This window comes from Oncorhynchus gorbuscha, linkage group LG23 (genome assembly GCF_021184085.1).
Source record: "Oncorhynchus gorbuscha isolate QuinsamMale2020 ecotype Even-year linkage group LG23, OgorEven_v1.0, whole genome shotgun sequence".
NCBI lineage: Eukaryota > Metazoa > Chordata > Actinopteri > Salmoniformes > Salmonidae > Oncorhynchus > Oncorhynchus gorbuscha.
Window position 1 is genome coordinate 61,349,194 of NC_060195.1, and position 23,158 is coordinate 61,372,351.

Consider the following 23,158-nt stretch of genomic DNA (forward strand, 5'->3'; position numbering starts at 1 on the left):
CCATAAAGGCCTGATTGGTGAAGTGCTGCAGAGATGGTTGTCCTTCTGGAAGGTTCTCTTATCTCCACAGAGGAACTCTTGAGCTCTGTCAGAGTCACCATCCAGTTCTTTGTCACCTCCCTGACCAAGACCCTTCTCCTCCGAATGCTCAGCTTGGCCGGGGGGCCAGCTCTAGGAAGAGTCTTGGTGGTTCCAAATTTCTTCCATTTAAGTATGATGGAGACCACTGTGTTCTTGGGGACCTTCAATGGTGCAGATATTTTTTTGGTACCCTTCCCTAGATCTGTTTCTCGACACAATCTTGTCTCGGGAACTCTACGGTCAATTCCTTCGACCTCATGGTTTGGTATTTGCTCTGACATGCACTGTCAACTGTCAGACCTTACATAGACAGGTGTGCCTTTCCACATGTCCAATCAAGTTGTAGAAACATCTCAAGGACGATCAATGGAAACAGGATGCACCTGAGCTCAATTTCGAGACTCATAGAAATTCTTATGTAAATAAGGTATTTCTGTTTTTAAGTTTAATACATAAGCAACAAAAACATGTAAAACAGTTTGCTCACTTTGTAATTTTGGGGTTTTGTGTGTAAATTGCTGAGAATTTTAATTTGACTTAATCCATTTTAGAATGAGGATGTAAAGTAACAACAGGTGGAATAAGTAAAGGTGTCTGAATACTTTCCTAAGACACTGTATAGATCTAGTGTCCTCTCAGATGCTCTGCACCAGTCTGTACCAACCCTGGGTCTTCTAGCTAACGGGTCAACTAAGTGTAAAAATACATGCACTACACCCAGCATAACATTTGATATTTTAGACATTTAGCAGATGCTTTTGTCCAGAACGATTTACAGTTAGTGCATTCAACTTAAGGTAGCTAGGTGGGACAACTACATTATCCTGATTTGAAGGTCTATGAGAGATCGCTTGGTCTTGTTATTCTTTTTTTACTTTAAAGACAAGGCAACCATAAGAACTGAGGACTGTGTACATAACAATACTCAGAGACATACAGAATACAACACAAGAAAAGTTATCAGAGAAAATACTGTTAGCTTACATTCAATGGCATATGGCACATGCCCGTATATTGACATATATTTGATTTAATCAATATTGTTTGCCATATGGCACAATATTGTTCAACAGAACTTTAGTCGACTTTGTTACCTCCTCAATCAGGCTTGGCATTTTCCTCGTCTCAAACCAAATCCTCTTCTTCTCCTGCTCCCTCTGGATCTGCCTCACCAGAGCCAACCTGGCTCCCAGCTCCATCATGTAGTCTGTCTGGATCTCCCTTTCCTTCAACTGACACTCAGCCCTCCTCTGTGTCAGCGTTGAACCCTCCATGTCTTCCTCCTAGCTAACAATAAGTCTGGAAAGTACATAACGTTGTAGTAAGTGGTGTGTTGCTAACCAAAGAATAATACATCTCTTTACGATGTGCTCACATTTCTTCCCCTTTACTTACAATTAAGCAAGTGACGATCCCAATCCAGAGATGAATACGCAATAGGCCTATCTGAATTACTAGTAAATGGTTGGCTACTGGAAAAGCGACCAAGTTCAAATGAATCGATTTTGGCTGTTCCTATCATTATGTGCACAATATCCTTTATGACATGTTCATTGTGATGCAAGGCGTTGCCATTGGAAATGACAAAGCACATCATAGACTTAAAAAAAATCCAACTTCAGGCTCTCTCTGTACCTTACTATTGAGCCTTATTCAACCCCCTCATGTAACGCCACTCCATATTGGTCCTGGTTCTCACAAACCACACGAATCACTTATATAATATCATTCAAAAAGGTTTTGGGAGAAGAAAGTGACCCTATTTCCATCATGGACCTAACTTGTTGTACAGTTTCATCTATTTTAATATCTCCAGTCTTCTCTTTGAGTGCCTCTGAGTGCAACTCAATGAGGTTTATCAATTCAACCATTTGAAATGGATGAACATTCGATCAAGAAAATCAGATTTAAAATTAGATTTTTAAATGAGCAACTACAAGTTTGCCTACTTGTTTTTTACACAACCTACCCTTGTGTTACATATTTATAGAGATAATCAATTACAATGTACGTTGGGGATTATCACAGAGATGCGGTTTTCTTTCATCAATAGAAAGTATTTGCCATTAGGCTGGCTGACTACAACAACTGTAACATGCCATGTCAGTAGTCAGTATGAACAATTTTCTCACAAAAAACTGATTCAAGCAAACTGTCTCTCTTCAATAGTTTCACTTGTCACCATGATTGCATGTCAGGCCTACTTAAAGGGTCATGTTAGTACACAAGTCATTTGAAAAGTAGTTATTCTACAGAAACATAGTTAAACAGTAAGTTATATTACAACCTACCTCTCAAGTAAGCAGCGTGTTCTCTTGCTAATGAAATAGGACATGAATAATCTGTCAGTGGTTAGTTGAATCAGTCTCTTTGCACTGTTCTGTTTGTCTGTGCAACAGCTAACCTCCCAGAATCAGAATCTTGTGATGTCACAATGAAGGTCCCATTGCTATGACTACCCACAGAAGCTCTCATGTGTAGTCAAGTGCTGGAACAATTCACTTTTTTAAAATCTGCTGAGCACAGTCATATGTAATATTTACATTGAATCCATGTAACCAAATGTTTTATTAAAATAAAATGCTCTACTTATCAAATTGTTGACCATTCATAGTACAGGTGTTTTGCCTATTTCAAATGTAATATGTTTTAGATTTCACAACTAGCATCCAGGTTTACTTGGGTTATTTGTTTGACCTTAGCCTTCCGCTAATGTCAGTGTTGCTCATCAAAATCTTCATCATTAATAAAATATATAGGCTACCTTACTACATAGAGTAAAACAGGTCTTCTGTAGACTGTGACAACTCAGTGAGTGTTCAAGAAAACATCTCTCCTCAATGGCCTCAGCTATTAGCCATATGATCAACAAGGTCAAATGTTGCACTAAAATCAAGAAGCAGCTCAACCATAAGTTTATTTTGGTCAAGTGACCTGATCCATTGATCGGTTAAAACAACAAGAGCTGTTGTAGTTGAGGGATCTTCACGGTTCGCATGCTGGTAGAGAAATAAGATGTGCTGGTTGTGTAATTATCTTGGCCTGAAACATTTGATTGAAGAGTAGGTGTCCCTGAATTCTTGCATTGTAGTTCAATTTATTATTAAGGAAATCAATATCAGCTGACTATAGAACAGTAGTTTTAGACCTGCCAACAGGTCCCATTGTTTTAAAAACTTGTTTGAAATGTTTCTTATCCATGTCTTTCCAGTTGATCTAACCAATCAGACTCAAGAGCAGTGTAATTACTGACAGTGTAACAAAGTTGAAACTGTTGAAACTGCATCCTTTGTGTGTCTTCCACTAAGATACCAGTTGCATTTACATAGAGATGTAGGTTCTGCATCTGTCACATTACATACTGTTTGACAAGTAGCCCATGTCTTGTTATAGGAATAAATGTGAAATGCAGCACTGAAATTGTTTGAATTACATTAAATGAATACCTGTCAGAGACCATCCATTGGTTCTCTATTTCTTCAAATAGTGTTGATACTGTGACTTCAGTTAAAGGGGGTAGATCAGGAATCTTTGTTGGAATGTGGTCCTCAAACTCAACTGAAATAAACAGAGCAAATAATCAGGGCCCTGCATCCTAATGATTCTATTCTGTCATGGATGATAATAATTAATACTGACATTTTCAAACATATGATCATAATCCTTTTCAGTTATTCTATAATATTGGATATAATCAATGTTGATTTGATCTTGTGCAAACATTATCAAAATCATTTTCACTGTCATAACTCAGTTCATCTATTAATTTCATACCTGCTCCCAAAAAGGCTCTTATATTTGATTTTTTTCCTTATAAATACAAAAAAATTGCATGGATGGACATTGACAGGAATAAGATCTAGTGTTGACGTGGTTGTACTGTCCTAATACACCCTCACATGGCAACTTTGATCAGTATAGATACTAATCATCTAGACCACGGGGATTGGTGGAAGTCATGCAAAACAATGATGGCACTGAAGCAGACACATTGAGCACACGTTTGGTATGTCAAAGCTTGTTGTACTAATTACATATGCCACCAACAAAGGTGATGGATACTTTCCTGACCAGGACAGTCACGCAATACTGGAATATAAAAGAAAACCAGAAACCCTGAACATGTGAGTAGATATATTATTAATGATCTAGCAATGCTGTGTGTGCACTCATCCGGAAAACGAGTGTGGATGGCTTTTGACAGTTCAGTATGGGGTGCACGTCCATCTGACCGTCAACTGGCTAGAGATCGTGTGTGGTGTAACGTTATGGGTTCAAATAACCCATTGAATGTCAGAATACAACTATAAGGATTATATTAATTCTAGGTAAAATAGATTAAAGCTAGTATAAACTGCTGATCGTCTCTTATGGGAACATGTAGCACAAATCTATTGCTTCATGCTAATGCTAGCTAGGTAGGGTTTGACGTTTTGGTATTGGCGCGTCAGTTTTAGCGAGGTGGCTGTCACTGGCTAGAAATCGTGTGTATGGTGTACTGATTCAAAGAAACCATCAGATGAAATGTCAGAATATAATTCATTATATGACTAACAGATTGACGTTCGTATCAATTGCAGATCTATTATGAGAGCAGGTAGCATTGATAGTCTATGCTTAGCTTGCTAGCTAGCTAATTCATTTTGATGTCAGATCTACTTAGCTAGCTAGTTCTTACCAGTGTCTGGATGTCGGCGTTTCAGAGCAAGTTCAACCATCATTTAACCCCCGGGAATGCTGTTCCATGGTGAGGTATCCCTAGATTAGCAATGTATGTGTGTAGGTGTCAGTCAGTGTCATACAGGTTCGGTTGCATCACTATCAGAATAAAATGATATGATACAAAGGTAAAACTCAGTAACTGCAGCCAAGGGCAGGTTGAAACCAAACTAAAAGGCATTAAGTTCAGTTACTGCCATTTACCTTGGTTTCACAGTAACTTTTTGCAGTTACTGCTTATACCCCCATTTTCTCCAAAACACAATACAATAGAGGCAGGATACTTGTCCACATGATTAAGCATGCATTTAATGTAACAAAAATGACATGAACTAATTTTTGACCAAATGAGCAGTTCTGCCTTTTTGCTTGGGAGGGCAGAATAGTGAAGACATCAACACTATGAAGTAACACATATGGAATCATGGAGTAAGCAAAAAAGTGCTACAAAATACATTTTATATTTGAGTTTCTTCCATGTAGCCACCCTTTGCCTTGATGACAGCTTTGCACACTCTTGGCATTCTCTTAACCAGCTTCATGAGGTAGTCATCTGGAATGCATTTTAATTAACAGGTGTGCCATGTTAAAAGTTAATTTGTGGAATTTTTTTCCCCTCTTAATGCGTTTGAGTCAATCAATTGTGTTGTGACAAGGTAGGGGTGGTATACAGAAGACAGCCCTATTTGGAGAAAATTAACAAGTCCATATTATGGCAAGAACAGCTCAAATAAGCAAAGAGAAACAACAGTCCATCATTACCTTAAGACAAGACATTGAAAGTTTCTTCAAGTGCAGTCGCAAGAAGCATCAAGCGATATGATGAAACTGGCTCTCAAGAGGACCGCCACAGGAAAGGAAGACCCAGAGTTACCTCTGCTGCAGAGGATAAGTTCATTAGAGTTACCAGCCTCATAAATTGCAGCCCAAATAAATGCTTCAAAGTTCAAGTAACAGACACATCTCAACATCAACTGTTCAGAGGAGACTGCGTTAATCAGACCTTCATGGTCAAAATTCTGCAAAGAGATCACTACTAAAGGACACCAATAATAAAAAGAGACTTGCTTGGGCCAAGAAACACAAGCAATAGACATTAGACTGGTGGACATCTGTCCTTTAGTCCGATCAGTCCAAATTTGAGATTTTGGTTCCAACCTCCGTGTCTTTGTGAGACGCAGAGTAGGTGAACGGATGATCTCCGCATATGTAGTTCCCAGCGTGAATCATGGAGGAGGTGTGATGGTGTGGGGTTGCTTTGTTGGTGACACTGTCTGTGATCTATTTAGAATTCAAGCACACTTAACCAGCATGGCTACCACAGAATTCTGCAGTGATCCGCCATCCCATCTGGTTTGCGCTTAGTGGAACTAATCATTTGTTTTCAACAGGACAATGACCCAACACACCTCCAGGCTGTGTAAGGGATATTTGAACAAGAAGGAGAGTGATGGAGTTCTGCATCAGATGATCCAGCCTCCACAATCACCCGACCTCATCCCAAGTGAGATGGCTTGGGAAAAGCAGCCAACAAGTGCTCAGCATATGAGCGAACTCCTTCAAGACTGTTGGAAAGGCATTCCAGCTGAAGATGGTTGAGAGAATGCCAAGTGTGCAATGCTGACATCAAGTAAGTTTAGTAAGTTCAAGACAACTGGTAACTCGGGAAAAAGGAGCTAAGACTTGGAAAATACGTTTTCATTTTTCATCCGGCTCGGAATTGTAAATTTGGAGCGCTACGACCTGAAGATCACCGACGTAATCATGATTCAAGCTTTTTTGTTGAGTTCCCAGTTGTCTTGGAAGCACCATGAATCCAGAGAATGCCAGACCTTGATGACAAAATTTTCCCACAAAGGACCGCCGCACAAGTTGAGTCCAAAAATGTCTTGTATGATTCTTCATAATTGATCTAATTAGGCAGGGAGAAATGTATACTGTAGCTAAGAAATGAATACTAAGTGTATGTTGTGTAGTAAGCTGCTAGTAGCCCATGTGCCTCACTGGATGAAGAAACTATTTCCCTGCCAGACAAGGCTCTAGCTGATAGCCAGGTGTAGCAGTGGTAAGGTGTTGGGACTAACAGTTTGTGGGCACTGTTTGTCACATTATTGGGCAATTCATATATTGTTTATCAAATCAAATTTTATTTGTCACATACACATGGTTAGCAGATGTTAATGCGAGTGTAGCGAAATGCTTGTGTTGTGTAGTATAGTGGCTTTGTTGGCATTCATACCACACTTTTTTATTTCCCCACCAAGATTTACAAGCTGAAATCGCCACTGATCATATTCCCTCTATAATATTTACGCTGTCATATTCCCCTATCATATTCCTATCTATCATATTCCCCTCTATCACATTCCTCTCTATTATATTCTCTCTAACATATTACCCTGTATTATAATAATATATATCATATTCCCCTCTATCATATTCCTCTCTATTATATTCTCTCTTACATATTACCCTGTATTATAATAATATATATCATATTCCCCTCCATCATATTCCCCTCAATAATTTTCTCCGCTATCATTTTCCTCTCCATCATATTCCTCTCTATCATATTCTGTGTATTATATTCCCCTATATCATATTCCCCGCTATCTTTTTCCTCTCCATAATTTCCCTCTCTATCATATTCCCCTGTATTATAATAATCTATATCATATTCCCCTCTATCATTTTACTCTCTTTCAAATTCCCCTCTGTCAAATTCCCTCTATCATATTCCTCTATCATATTTCCTCTATGGCTGCTTTGCGTGATGTATTGTTGTCTCTTCCTTCTTCCCCTTTGTGCTGTTGTCCCTGCCCAAAAATGTTTGTACCCTGTTTTGTGCTGCTACCATGTTGTGCTGCTGCCATGTTGTGTTGCTACCATGTTGTTGTCATATTGTGTTGCTACCATGCTGTGTTGTCATGTGTTGCTGCCATGCTATGTTGTCGTCTTAGTTCTCTCGTTGGGCAGAGACTGTCCCAAGATCGCGTAGCAGTCGGAGGTGTGTTTTCTTGTCCTGTCTTGTCCGGTGAAAATATTCGCTTTCCTCGTTTATTTCTACATATTTCATATACAGTGGGGAGAACAAGTATTTGATACACTGACGATTTTGCAGGTTTTCCTACTTACAAAGCATGTAGAGGTCTGTAATTGTTTTATCATAGGTACACTTCAACTGTGAGAGACGGAATCTAAAACAGAAATCCAGAAAATCAGAAATCGGTATTTTTGGGCGCCGATTTGCCGATTTATAAAAAATAAATTAAAAGTTATTTTTATTTATAAATATATATATCTTTTTTTAAACCTTTATTTAACTAGGCAAGTCAGTTAAGAACACATTCTTATTTTCAATGACGGCCTAGGAACTGCCTCGTTCAGGGGCAGAACTCCAGATTTTGTCAGCTCGGGGGATACAATCTTGCAACCTTACAGTTAACCCAATAACGACCTGCCTCTCTCTCGTTGCACTCCACAAGGAGACTGCCTGTTACGCGAATGCAGTAAGCCAAGGTAAGTTGCTAGCTAGCATTAAACTTATCTTATAAAAGACAATCAATCGTAATCACTAGTTAACTACACATGGTTGATGATATTACTAGATATTATCTAGCGTGTCCTGCGTTGCATATAATCTGACTGAGCATACAAGTATCTAAGTATCTTACTGAGCGGTGGTAGGCAGAACCAGGCGCATAAACATTAATTTAAACAGGCTTTCTTTGCGTTTTGCCAGCAGCTCTATGTTGTGCGTCAAGCATTGCGCTGTTTATGACTTCAAGCCTATCAACTTCCGAGATGAGGCTGGTGTAACTGAAGTGAAATGGCTAGCTAGTTAGCGCGCGGTAATAGTGTTTCAAACGTCACTCGCTCTGAGCCTTCTAGTAGTTGTTCCCCTTGCTCTGCATGGGTAACGCTGTTTCGATGGTCTGTTGTCGTTGTGTTGCTGGTTCGAGCCCAGGGAGGAGCGAGGAGAGGGATGGAAGCTATACTGTTACACTGGCAATACTAAAGTGCCTATAAGAACATCCAATAGTCAATGGTTAATGAAATACAAATGGTATAGAGGGAAATAGTCCTATAATTCCTACAATAACTACATCCTTAAACGTCTTACCTGGGAATATTGAAGACTCATGTTAAAAGGAACCCACCAGCTTTCATATGTTCTCATGTTCTGAGCAAGGAACTGAAACTTTAGCTTTCTTACATAGCACATATTGCACTTTTACTTTCTTCGCCAACACTTTGTTTTTGCATTATTTACACCAAATTGAACATGTTTCATTATTTACTTGAGGCTAAATTGATTTTATTGATATATTTATATTAAGTTAAAATAAGTGTTCATTCAGTATTGTTGTAATTGTCATTATTTCCAAAAAGAAATAAAAAATTGGCCGGTTAATCGGTATCGACTTTTTTGGCCCTCCAATAATCGGTATCGGTATTGGTGTTGAAAAATCAGAATCGGTCGACCTCTATCCTGTATACATCTGGCCCTTCTTTGGACACTGTGTTATCAAACCTAAACTCTCCTTCCAGTTACACAATAAATGTTCCTTTTGTTCCATAAAGATTATTTTTAGATCCAAAATACCTCCGTTTGTTTGGCGCTTTGTGTTCAGAAATGTCTCTTTTTCAGTAGGAGAGGGAGAGTCAATGGCTGCCCCACTCAGTTCGGTAAGCAAAACTCATTCGAACACCCAGCTATCCACTACGCAATGTTATATTTTTCTCTCATTTTTCAAAATAAAAGCCTGAAACTATGTCTAAAGACTTGACACATTGAGGAAAGCGATAGGAAAGGGAATCTGGTTGATATCCCTTTAAATGGAGTGAAGGCGGGCTATGGAACATGGAGCTTTCAAAATAGAAGCCACTTCCTGGTTTGATTTTCCTCAGGTTTCGTTTGCAATATCAGTTCTGTTATACTCAGACACTATTTTGACCGTTTTGGAAACTTTAGAGTGTTTTCTATCCTAATCTGTCAATTATATGCATATGCTAGCATATGGGCCTGAGAAATAGGCTGTTTACTTTGGGAACGTTTTTTTCCAAACATAAAAATAGTGCCCCCAGCTGAAAGAGGTTAATGCCTTTGAGTTTGGTTTCAACCTGCCCTTGGCTGCAGTTACGGCGTTTTACCTTTGCATCATATCATTTTATTCTGATAGTGATGCAATCGGTCCTTCTGTAGCTCAGTTGGTAGAGCATGGCGCTTGTAACGCCAGGGTAGTGGGTTCGATTCCCGGGACCACCCATACGTAGAATGTATGCACACATGACTGTAAGTCGCTTTGGATAAAAGCGTCTGCTAAATGGCATATATTATTATTATTATTATATATTATGACACTGACTGACACCTACACATACATTGCTAATCTAGGGATACAACACCATGGAACATCATTCCCGGGGGTTAAATGATGGTTGAACTTGCTCTGAAACGCTGACATCCAGACACTGGTAAGAACTAACCAGCTAAAGTAGATCTGACATCAAAATGAATTAGCTAGCTAGCAAGCTAAACTATCTAGCGAGCATAGACTAACAATGCTACCTGCTCGCATAAGAGATCTGCAATTGATACTAACGTCAATCTATTAGCCATATAATGAATTATATTCTGACATTTCATCTGATGGTTTCTTTGAATCAGTACACCATACACACGATTTCTAGCCAGTGACAGCCACCTCGCTAAAACTGACGCGCCCCTACCAAAAGGTCAAAACCTACCTAGCTAGCATTAGCATGAAGCAATAGATTTGTGCTACATGTTCCCATAAGAGACGATCAGCAGTTTATACTAGCTTTAATCTATTTTATCTAGAATTAATATAATCCCTATAGTTGTATTCTGACATTCAATGGGTTATTGGAATCCGTAACGTTACACCACACACAATCTCTAGCCAGTTGACGGTCAGATGGACTTGCACCCCATACTGAACTGTCAAAAGCCACCCACACTCGTTTTCCGGATGAGCGCACACATAGCATTGCTAGCTCATTAATAATATACAGTGGGGCAAAAAAGTATTTAGTCAGCCACCAATTGTGCAAGTTCTCCCACTTAAAAAGATGAGAGGCCTGTAATTTTCATCATAGGTACACTTCAACTATGACAGACAAAATGAGAAAAACAAATCCAGAATATCACATTATAGGAATTTTAATTAATTTATTTGCCAATTATGGTTTTAAAATAAGTATTTGGTAAATAACAAAAGTTTCTCAATACTTTGTTATCCCCTTTGTTGGCAATGACAGAGGTCAAATGTTTTCTGTAAGTCTCCACGAGGTTTTTACACACTGTTGCTGGTATTTTGGCCCATTCCTTCATGCAGATCTCCTCTAGAGCAGTGATGTTTTGGGGCTGTTGCTGGGCAACACGGACTTTCAACTCCCTCCAAAGATTTTCTATGGGGTTGAGATCTGGAGACTGGCTAGGCCACTCCAGGACCTTGAAATGCTTCTTATGAAGCCACTCCTTCGTTGCCCGGGCGGTGTGTTTGGTATCATTGTCATGCTGAAAGACCCAGACACGTTTCATCTTCAATGCCCTTGCTGATGGAAGGTTTTCACTCAAAATCTCACGATACATGGCCCCATTCATTCTTTCCTTTACACGGATCAGTCATCCTGGTCCCTTTGCAGAAAAACAGCCCCAAAGCATGATGTTTCCACCCCCATGCTTCACAGTAGGTATGGTGTTATTTAGATGCAACTCAGCATTGTTTGTCCTCCAAACACGACGAGTTGAATTTTTACCAAAAAGTTATATTTTGGTTTCATCTGACCATATAACATTCTCCCATTCTTCTTCTGGATCATCCAAATGCTCTCTAGCAAACTTCAGACGGGCCTGGACATGAACTCGCTTAAGCAGGGGGACACGTCTGGCACTGCAGGATTTGAGTCCCTGGCGGCGTGGTGTGTTACTGATGGTAGGCTTTGTTACTTTGGTCCCAGCTCTCTGCAGGTCATTCACTAGGTCCCCCCCGTGTGGTCCTGGGATTTTTGCTCACCGTTCTTGTAATCATTTTGAACCCACAGGGTGAGACCTTGCGTGGAGCCCCAGATAGAGGGAGGTTATCAGTGGTCTTGTATGTCTTCCATTTTCTAATAATTGCTCCCACAGTTGATTTCTTCAAACCAAGCTGCTTACCTATTGCAGATTCAATCTTCCCAGCCTGGTGAAACTACAATTTTGTTTCTGGTGTCCTTTGACAGATCTTTGGTCTTGGCCATAGTGACTGTTTGAGGTTGTGGACAGGTGTCTTTTATACTGATAACAAGTTCAAACAGGTGCCATTAATACAGGTAACGAGTGGGGGACAGAGGAGCATCTTAAAGAAGAAGATACAGGTCTGTGAGAGCCAGAAATCTTGCTTGTTTGTAGGTGACCAAGTACTTATTTTCCACCATAATTTGCAAATAAATTCATTAAAAAATCCTACAATGTGATTTTCTGGATTTTTTTTCTCATTTTGTCTGTCATAGTTGAAGTGTACCTATGATGAAAATTACAGGCCTCTCATCTTTTTAAGTGAGAGAACTTGCACAATTGGTGGTTGACTAAATACTTTCTAAATACTTTGCCCCACTGTATCTACTCACATGTTCAGGGTTTCTGGTTTTCTTTTATATTCCAGTATTGCGTGACTGTCCTGGTCAAGAAAGTTAAAATCTCAAATTGTATCCATCACCTTTGTTGGTGGCACATGTAATTAGTACAACAAGCTTTGACATAACAAATGTGTGCTCAATGTGTCTGCTTCAGTGCCATCATTACATGAATGCGGAAAAAACTGTTTTGCATGACTTCCACCAATCCCCGTGGTCAAGATGATTAGTATCTATACGGATCAAAGTTGCCATGTGAGGGTGTATTAGGACAGTAGAACCACGTCAACAATTGATCTTATTCCTGTCAATGTCCATCCATGCATTTTTTTTGTATTTGTAAGGAAAAATGAAAATATAAGAGCCTTTTTGGGAGCAGGTATGAAATGAATAGATGAACTGAGTTATGACAGTGAAAATGATTATGATAATGTTTGCACAAGATCAAATCAACATTGATTATATCCAATATTATAGAATAACTGAAAAGGATTATGATCATATGTTTGAAAATGTCAGTATTAATTATTATCATCCATGACAGAATAGAATCATTAGGATGCAGGTCCCTGATTATTTGCTCTGTTTATTTCAGTTGAGTTTGAGGGCCACATTCCAACAAAGATTCCTGATCTACCCCCTTTAACTGAAGTCACAGTATCAACACTATTTGAAGAAATAGAGAACCAGTGGATGGTCTCTGACAGGTAATCATTTAATGTAATTCAAACAATTTCAGTGCTTCATTTCACATTTATTCCTATAACAAGACATGGGCTACTTGTCAAACAGTATGTAATGTGACAGATGCAGAACCTACATCTCTATGTAAATGCAACTGGTATCTTAGTGGAAGACACACAAAGGATGCAGTTTCAACTTTGTTACACTGTCAGTAATTACACTGCTTGAGTCTGATTGGTTAGATCAACTGGAAAGACATGGATAAGAAACATTTCAAACAAGTTTTTAAAACAATGGGACCTGTTGGCAGGTATAAAACTACTGTTCTATAGTCAGCTGATATTGATTTCCTTAATAATAAATTTAACTACAATGCAAGAATTCAAGGACACCTACTCTTCAATCAAATGTTTCAGGCCTATATAATTACACACCCAGCACATCTTATTTCTCTACCAGTATGCGAACCGTGAAGATCCCTCAACTACAACAGCTCTTGTTGTTTTAACCGATCAATGGATCAGGTCACTTGACCAAAATAAACTTATGGTTGAGCTGCTTCTTGATTTTAGTGCAACATTTGACCTTGTTGATCATATGGCTAATAGCTGAGGCCATTGAGGAGAGATGTTTTCTTGAACACTCACTGAGTTGTCACAGTCTACAGAAGACCTGTTTTACTCTATGTAGTAAGGTAGCCTATATATTTTATTAATGATGAAGATTTTGATGAGCAACACTGACATTAGCGGAAGGCTAAGGTCAAACAAATTACCTACGTAAACCTGGATGCTAGTTGTGAAATCTAAAACATATTACATTTGAAATAGGCAAAACACCTGTATTATGGTCAACCATTTGATAAGAGGTAGAGCATTTTATTTTAATAAAACATTTGGTTACATGGATTCAATGTAAATATTACATATGACTGTGCTCAACAGGTAAAAAAAAGTGAATTGTTCCAGAATTTGATTACACATGAGAGCTTCTGTGGGTAGTCATAGCAATGGGGCCTTCATTGTGACATCACAAGATTCTGATTCTGGGAGGTTAGCTGTTGCACAGACAAACAGAACAGTGCAAAGAGACTGATTCAACTAACCACTGACAGATTATTCATGTCCTATTTCATTAGCAAGAGAACACGCTGCTCACTTGAGAGGTAGGTTGTAATATAACTTACTGTTTAACTATGTTTCTGAAGAATAACTACTTTTTAAATGACTTCTGTACTAACATGACCCTTTAAGTAGGCCTGACATGCAATCATGGTGACAAGTGAAACTATTGACGAGAGACAGTTTGCTTGAATCAGTTTTTTTGTGAGAAAATTGTTCACCCTGACAACTGAGATGGCATGTTACAGTTGTTGTAGTCAGCCAGCCTAATGGCAAATACATTCTATTGATGAAAGAAAACCACATCTCTGTGTTAATCCCCAACATACATTGTAATAGATTATCTCAATAAATATGTACCTCTTTAAATTCAGTTGCTCTCAAAGGCACTCAAAGAGCAGACTGGTGTGATTCAAATAGATGAAACTGTACAACAAGTTAGGTACATGATGGATATAGAGTCACTTTCTTCCCCAAAAACCTTTTTGAATGATATTATACAAGTGATTAGTGTGGTTTGTGAGAACCAGGACCAATATGGTGTGGCGTTACATGAGGGGTTGAATTGAATAAGGCTCAATAGTAAGGTACAGAGAGAGCCTGAAGTTAATTAATTGTAAGTAAACGGGAAGAAACGTGTAAAGAGATGTATTATTCTTTGGTTAGCAACACGCCACTTACTACAACGTTATGTATTTTCCAGACTTATTGTTAGCTAGGAGGAAGACATGGAGGGTTCAACGCTGACACAGAGGAGGGCTGAGTGTCAGTTGAAGGAAAGGGAGATCCAGACAGACGACATGATGGAGCTGGGAGCCAGGTTGGCTCTGGTGAGACAGATCCAGAGGGAGCAGGAGAAGGAGATGAAGAGGATTTGGTTTGAGACGAGGAAAATGCCAAGCCTGATTGAGGAGGTAACAAGACCAAACTTTGACAAAGTCGACTTGAGTTCTGTTGAACAATATTGATTAAATCAAATATGTCAATATACGGGCAAAATGTGTCATATGCCATGGAATGTAAGCTAACAGTATTTTGTCTGATAACTTTTCTTGTGTTGTATCGTGTTTGTCTCTCTTTGAGTATTGTTATGTATATAGTCCCCAGTTCTTATGGTTGCCTTGTCTTGAAATTGTTTTAAATAAGAAGACCAAGTGATCTCTCGTAGACCTTCATATCAGGATTATGTAGTTGTCCCACCTTGCTACCTTAAGTTGAATGCATTAACTGTAAGTCGTTCTGGACAAAAGCGTCTGCTAAATGTCTAAAATGTCAAATGTTATGCTGGGTGTAGTGCATGCATTTTTACACTTAGTTGACCCGTTAGCTAGAAGACCCAGGGTTGGTACAGACTGGTGCAGAGCATCTGAGAGGACACTAGATCTATACAGAGTCTTAGGAAAGTATTCAGACACCTTTACTTATTCCATCTGTTGTTACGTTACATCCTCATTCTAAAATGGATTAAATAAAATAAAGATTCTCAGCAATTTACACACAATGATCACTTTGTAATTATGGAGTAAACTGTTTTACATTTTCTGTTGCTGATGTATTAAACTACCTTATTTACATCAGTATTCAGACCCTTTGCCATGAGTCTCAAATGAGCTCAGGTGCATCCTGTTTCCATTGATCGTCCTTGAGATGTTTCTTCAACTTGATTGGACATGTGGTAAATTAAATAGATAGGACATGATTTGGAAAGGCACACACCTGTCTATATAAGGTCCCACAGTTGACAGTGCATGTCAGAGCAAATACCAAACCATGAGGTCGAAGGAATTGTCCGTAGAAATCCGAGACAGAGAGGTGACCAAGAACCTGATGGTGACTCTGACAGAGCTCAAGAGTTCCTCTGTGGAGATAGGAGAACCTTCCAGAAGGACAACCATCTCTGCAGCACATCACCACTCAGGCCATTATGGTAGAGTGGCCAGATGGAAGACACTCCTCAGTACAAGGCACATGACAGCCCGCTTGGTGTTTTCCAAAAGGCACCTAAAGACTCTCAGACCATAAGAAACCAGATGCTCTGGTCTGATGAAACCAATATTGAACTCTTTGGCCTGATTGCCAAGCGTCACGTCTGGAGGAAATCTGGCAGCATGGTGGCAGCATCATGCTGTGGGGATGTTTTTCAGCGGCATGGACTAGGTGACTAGTCAGGATCGAGGCAAAGATGAACGGAACACAGAGAGTTCCTTGATGAAAATCTGCTCCAATCCCGATCAGGACCTCAGACTGGGGGAGAGGGGTCACCTTACAACAGAACAACGAACTTAAGCACAAAGCCAAGACAACACAGGAGTGACCTCGGGACAAGTCTCTGAATGTCCTTGCGTGGCCCAGCCAGAGCCCAGACTTGAACCGGATTGAACATCTCTGGAGAGACCTGAAAATAGCTGTGCCGCAACTTTCCCCATCCAACCTAACAGAGATTGAGAGGATCTGTAGAAAAGAATAGGAGAAACTCCCCAAACACAAGTATGCCAAGTTTGTAGCGTAAAACTCAAGAAGATTCTATGCTGTAATCGCCGCCAAAGGTGCTTCAACAACGTACTGAATACTCATGTACATTTCCAATTTTATTTAATTGTAATGAAATTGGAACGATTCTGGTTTTGCGTTGTCAATATGGGGTATTGTGTGTAGATTGATGAGCGAAAATAAAGATTTAATCAATTTTAGAAGAAGGAGGCTGTGAGGTAACAAAATGTGAAAAGAGAAAGGGTCTGAATACTTTCTGAAGGCATTGTATATGTGATGTATAAGTACATAGTGTTCACTCATAAAGTATGTATGTACTGAATGTGATCACTTTCATCATGTCTGTTTCTTTTCTCCTGCAGAATGTGAGAGATGTGACCAACCGTCCACTCACTGAGTTCATGGCTCCCTGTATTGACTCCCTCCCACCACTGGCTTTCACCAATCGGAGGCCTATACCAACCATGTTGCATCCCCCCCTCTCCATTGGCCATACGCACTCAGTATGCACAGCGGTTCATTGTATTTTCCTACTTAGTCCCTGCTGAGTGCCCAGTTGCCACAGAGGCCACTGCAGATGTATCTGCTGGTAAAAGAGAGGACTTGTCGCCAGATACACATCTATCCTCAATGCTGCATCGATACCTGCCACACTTCTTTAACGATGACTCCATTCCACCACAGCAGACAGTAGAGGGAACCACTGAGGTCTCAGTTGCTCCAGTGGCAATATCTAATATCAAGAGGACAAATTCTATCCGTTCTCCCTCCCACCACTGGCTCAGCGGCTCATTGGCAATTCATTCAATGTCCCGGAAACATCCCAGCTTGCTGTTTCAGCCACGGAGTGTCGAGTTGCCAAAGTGGCCACTGCAGGTACAGCAACTGTCAAGAGAGAGAACCGATGGGCAGCTAGAATTCTTCCTTCAATGCTGCCTCCTTGTCTGCCACGTGTCTTTGACATTGACTACAAACTGCCAGGGGCGGCAGTAGAGGAAACCAACAAGTGTCCAGTTGCCAGTGAAACAACCAATGATGTGTCCACTCACCTCAAAGAGGACATGGCAGCTGATCAAAGCCCTCCTGACCCTGCAGCACTGCCTCCAAGCTCGCCATGTATCCGTGACTCTGACCACAAACTGACCAAAGAGGAAAGAGAAAATGTACCCGAGTCCTCCCTTGCCACAGAGATCACTGTAGGCACATCCATTGTCCAGGGAGAGGACCTGGATAAAAGCCCTGCTCCAAGGCTGCCTCCAAGCTTGTCACACGTTTTGGACAATGACCATAAGCAGCCAGAGGAGACGATAGAGGGCACCACTGAGTGCTCAGTTGCCGCAGAGGCATCAGTTGCTAATAGAGTGGATCCATCAGCAGCTACAGGTCTTCCCTCAGTGCTGCCTTCAAGCCTAAAACGTGTCTTTGACAATGACTACAAATGGCCAGAGGAGGCAGTAGAGGGCACCAGCAAATGTCCAGTTGCCAGTGAAGCAGCCGCTTCCGTGTCCACTGTCCTCCAAGAGGAGTTTTTGGCTGATAAAAGTCCTCCTGCACCCACAGCACTGTCTCTAAGGCTGCCCTGCACCCACAACATTGACCACAAACAGCCAGAGGAGATCGTTGAAAACACCACAGAGTGCTCAGTTGACATAGAGGCATGTGCAGTTGCATCCACTGTCAAGAGAGAGGAACTGATGGGTGATAAAAGCCCTATCCATGCACTTCCTCCAAGCCTGGCATGCATCCATGACAAGGACCACAAGCAACCAGATCAGAAAGGGAGGGGCACTACTGAGGAGGTGGAGATCTGCCCTCATGCTCACCAGCTGGTCCCAGATGCTAAATTAACTCTGGCAACCTGCAATGATGAGCCGCCCACCCCTCTGATCAGCGTGGTCACTAAGATGCCTGTTAGAGTTGGAGCCTCCATATGCAGTTCAGAGGATGAGGAACCCAGGCCCTGGACCCTGGAAGAGGAAAAGGTAGGTGTCCTATTTCACACTAAAACTTTACAGGGATGGTGGTCAGTTCTATTTCAATTCAAAGCATTGAAGACAATTGGAATTTTAGAGTCTTTTGATCGGAATTAGAGTCCTTTGATCGGAATTGAAATGGAATTGACCCCAACCCTGCTGCTCTTTGCTCACAGTATAAAACATCACCCCTCACTAGGGTTAATTGGCCATCATTTACATTTACATTTAAGTCATTTAGCAGACTGTATGTTGATCACTCAATTGTGTATTGAATTTGCCACATTGGAACAATATTATATCTAGTATCTATGTCTTCCTGTTAGGATTATTGGATAGGCATTGAAATTGAGAGTGAAGAGAGGAGCGTCACTGAGGAGGTGAGCCCGAGGGAGGGATTGAAGAGTGAGGCGGACTGTGCCCATTCCAAGTGCTCCAATGGGATGGTTTCATCAGAGAGAGCAGAGTCCATCCTGGGAAGAGTGGGCTTTCTGCTCATGAACCACATGCAGAAAATCCAGTTTTTGAAGATGGAGGAAAAAGAGAAAAATAAGACACTGAATAAGAAGTTGAAATATGAAGAGAGAAAGGAGATGAAAGACAAGGAGGAGGAGCAAAAAAAGAGGAAGAAAGAGATGAAGGAGAGAGAGAAAGAGCAGAAGAAAGTCTTGAAGGCTGAGAAGAAGAGGGAGAAGGAAAGAAAAGAGAAGGAAAAGGCAGAGAAAAAGAGGTTAGAGGGGCTGATGAAGATACATAATGACATGATGAAAGACAGGATTAAGAAAGAGAAGAAGTGTTCTGAGGAGCTAAAAAAGAGAGAGAAAGCTCAAGCTGAATTCTTGGAGATGGAGAGAAAGATTCAAGAAAAGGAGGAGAAGAAGAGAGAAAAGATGAGGAGAGAGGAGAGGAAGAGACTAGAGAAGAAGAAAGAGGGAGCCAGCTGGAGGTGGAACTGAGACGGTGATAGAAGAGCAGGGAAGGGATGAAAGCTTGAAGATGGATGAGTAGACTGGGTAATAGAGAGAGATATAGGGAGGGAGGGATGGTATTTTTGCATGCAATGAAAAAACAAAGCATTTAAAAATAAAATAAAAAATGTTAACTCTGATTTTTGTTAAGGAATACTGTACAACACTGTATAAACACAAAATGTTTACTTTTCACAAATCTGGGGAGTGTTTAATGATGATGAGTTGAGGAAGAACAAGGGGGGAGTTGATTGAGGGTGGAGAGGAATATGATACAGAGTAATTTGATAGAAGGAATATGATATTTTATTTTATTTAACTCAGCAAGTCAGTTCAGAACAAATTCTTATTTACAATGACGGCCTACCAAAAGGCAAAAGGCCTCCTGCGGGGATGGGGGCTAGGATTAAAAATAAATAAATAAACTTAAAACATAGGACAAAACACATATCATGACAAGTGAGACAACACTAAATCGTCTTTCAGCTAGGGGGCACTATTTTTATGTTTGGAAAAAGAACGTTCCCAAAGTAAACGGCCTATTTCTCAGGCCCATATTCTAGAATATGCATATAATTGACAGATTAGGATAGAAAACACTCAAAAGTTTCCAAAAACTGTCGAAATATTGTCTGTGAGTATAACAGAACTGATATGGCAAGCTAAAACCTGAGGAAAATAAAACCCGGAAGTGGCCTCTATTTTGAAAGCTCCATGTTCCATAGCCTGCCTTCGCTCCAGATTCCCTTTCCTATCGCTTCCTCAAGGTGTCAACAGTCTTTAGACATAGTTTCAGACATTTATTTTGAAAAATGAGCGAGCAAGATAACATTGCGTAGTGGATAGCTGGGTGTTCGCATGAGTTTTGCTTGCGCAACAGAGTAGTGCAGCCATTGACTCTCCCTCTCCTACTGAAAAAGAGACAGTGCCGGGTGATATATTATCGATTATATACTTTAAAATCAACCTGAGGATTGATTATAAAAAACGTTTGACATGTTTCTATGGACATTACGAATACTATTTGAAATTTGTCTGCGTTGTTGTGACCGCTCGAGCCTGTGGATTTCTGAACACAACGTGGCAAACAAACGGAGGTATTTTGGATATAAAAATAATCTTTATGGAACAAAAGGAACATTTATTGTGTAACTGGGAGTCTCGTGAGTGAAAACATCCGAAGATCATCAAAGGTAAGCGATTCATTTGATTGCTTTTCTCATTTTCGTGACCAAGCTACTTTGATGCTAGGTGTCCTTAATGTTTTGTCTAGTGATCGATAAACTTACACAAACGCTTGGATTGCTTTCGCTGTAAAGCATATTTTCAAAATCTGACACGACAGGTGGATTAACAAAAAGCTAAGCTGTGTGTTGCTATATTGCACTTGTGATTTCATGAATATAAATATTTTTAGTAATATTATTTGAATGTGGCGCTCTGCAATTCAGCGGTTGTTGATGAAAATGATCCTAACGCTAACGGAATGGATAGCGTCAATTAGTTAACAAGGTAGGCCAGTTGAGAACAAGTTCTCACTTACAACTGCAACCTGACCAAGATAAAACAAATCAGAGCGACAAAAACAACACAGAGTTACACATGGGTTAAACAAACGTACAGTTAATAGCAAAATAGAAAAAAATCTATGTACAGTTTGTGCAAACGTGATAATATTAATGAGGTAAGGCAAAAAAATAGGCCATAGAGGCGAAATAACTACAAATTATCATTAATACTGGAGTGATAGATGTGCAGAGGATCATGTGCAAGTAGAGATACTGGAGTACAAAAGAGAAAAATAAATAAATAACAATATGGGGATGAGGTAGTTGGGTGTGCTATTTACAGATGAGCCAGTGGTTTTGGAAACTAATATGTAGTGAGGGCCAGCCGACGAGAGCATACAGGTCGCAGAGGTGGGTATTATATGGGGCTTTGGTGACAAAACGGATGGCACTGTGATAGACTACATGCAATTTGATGAAAAGAGTGTTGGAGGCAATTTTGTAAATCACATCGCCGAAGTCAAGGTAGCATGAGTGAAGGAGGCCTTGTTGCGAAATAGGAAGCCGATTCTAGATTTAATATTGGATTAGAGATGCTTAATGTCAGTCTGGAAGGAGAGTTTAGGTTTGATAACACAGTGTCCAAAGAAGGGCCAGATGTATACAAAATAGAGGTCGACCGATTATGATTTTTCAACACCAATACCGATTATTGGAGGACCAAAAAAGCCGGTACCGATTAACCGGCCAATTTATTTATTTTTTGAAATAATGACAATTACAACAATACTGAATGAACACTTATTTTAACTTAATATAAATACATCAATAAAATCAATTTAGCCACAAGTAAATAATGAAACATGTTCAATTTGGTGTAAATAATGCAAAAACAAAGTGTTGGCGAAGAAAGTAAAAGTGCAATATGTGCTATGCAAGAAAGCTAAGGTTTCAGTTCCTTGCTCAGAACATGAGAACATATGAAAGCTGGTGGGTTCCTTTTAACATGAGTCTTCAATATTCCCAGGTAAGACGTTTTAGGATGTACTTATTATAGGAATTATAGGACTATTTCCCTCTATACCATTTGTATTTCATTAACCTTTGACTATTGGATGTTCTTATAGGCACTTTAGTATTGCCAGTGTAACAGTATAGCTTCCATCCCTCTCCTCGCTCCTCCCTGGGCTCGAACCAGCAACACAACGACAACAGCCACCATCGAAGCAGCGTTACCCATGCAGAGCAAGGGGAACAACTACTAGAAGGCTCAGAGCGAGTGACGTTTGAAACACTATTACCGCGCGCTAACTAGCTAGCCATTTCACTTCGGTTACACCAGCCTCATCTCGGAAGATGATAGGCTTGAAGTCATAAACAGTGCAATGCTTGACGCACAACGAAGAGCTGCTGGCAAAACGCAAAGAAAGCCTGTTTGAATTCATGTTTATGCGCCTGCTTCTGCCTACCACCGCTCAGTAAGATACTTAGATACTTGTATGCTTGTATGCTCAGTCAGATTATATGCAACGCAGGACACGCTATATCTAGTAATATCATCAACCATGTGTAGTTAACTAGTGATTATGATTGTCTTTTATAAGATAAGTTTAATGCTAGCTAGCAACTTACCTTGGCTTACTGCATTCGCGTAACAGGCAGTCTCCTTGTGGAGTGCAACGAGAGAGAGGCAGGTCGTTATTGGGTTAACTGTAAGGTTGCAAGATTGGATCCCCCGAGCTGACAAGGTGAAAATCTGGAGTTCTGCCCCTGAACGAGGCAGTTCCTAGGCCGTCATTGAAAATAAGAATGTGTTCTTAACTGACTTGCCTAGTTAAATAAAGGTTTAAAAAAGATATATATATTTATATATAAAAATAACTTTTCATTTATTTTTTATAATCGGCAAATTGGCGCCCAAAAATACCGATTTCGGATTTTCTGGATTTTTGTTTTAGATTCCATCTCTCACA

The 23,158-nt window shown here is 40.1% G+C and overlaps 1 protein-coding gene and 1 long non-coding RNA gene across 2 annotated transcripts; both read left to right on the forward strand.

Annotated features, from left to right (window-relative positions):
- The first annotated feature begins 12,710 nt into the window (after window positions 1–12,710).
- On the forward strand, window positions 12,711–17,215 carry LOC124010563. Its single transcript, XR_006834470.1, has 4 exons — window positions 12,711–12,820; window positions 13,037–13,148; window positions 14,950–15,160; window positions 17,099–17,215. It is a non-coding gene; the product is annotated as an uncharacterized LOC124010563 (long non-coding RNA).
- Window positions 17,216–17,665: 450 nt separating this feature from the next.
- LOC124010703 (stress response protein NST1-like) lies at window positions 17,666–19,716 on the forward strand. Its single transcript, XM_046323353.1, has 2 exons — window positions 17,666–18,718; window positions 19,036–19,716. The coding sequence occupies exons 1-2, from the start codon at window positions 17,666–17,668 to the stop codon at window positions 19,663–19,665; spliced, it is 1,683 nt and encodes a 560-aa protein (XP_046179309.1). The 3' UTR covers window positions 19,666–19,716.
- Window positions 19,717–23,158: the final 3,442 nt, after the last annotated feature.

What these genes read in the sequence shown, in the direction of transcription:
- LOC124010703 (XM_046323353.1), top strand. Translation starts at nt 17,666, where the DNA reads ATGCTGCCTCCTTGTCTGCCACGTGTCTTTGACATTGACTACAAACTG. An exon ending in GGACCCTGGAAGAGGAAAAG is followed by an intron (nt 18,719 to 19,035) that starts GTAGGTGTCCTA and finishes TCTTCCTGTTAG; the next exon opens with GATTATTGGATAGGCATTGA.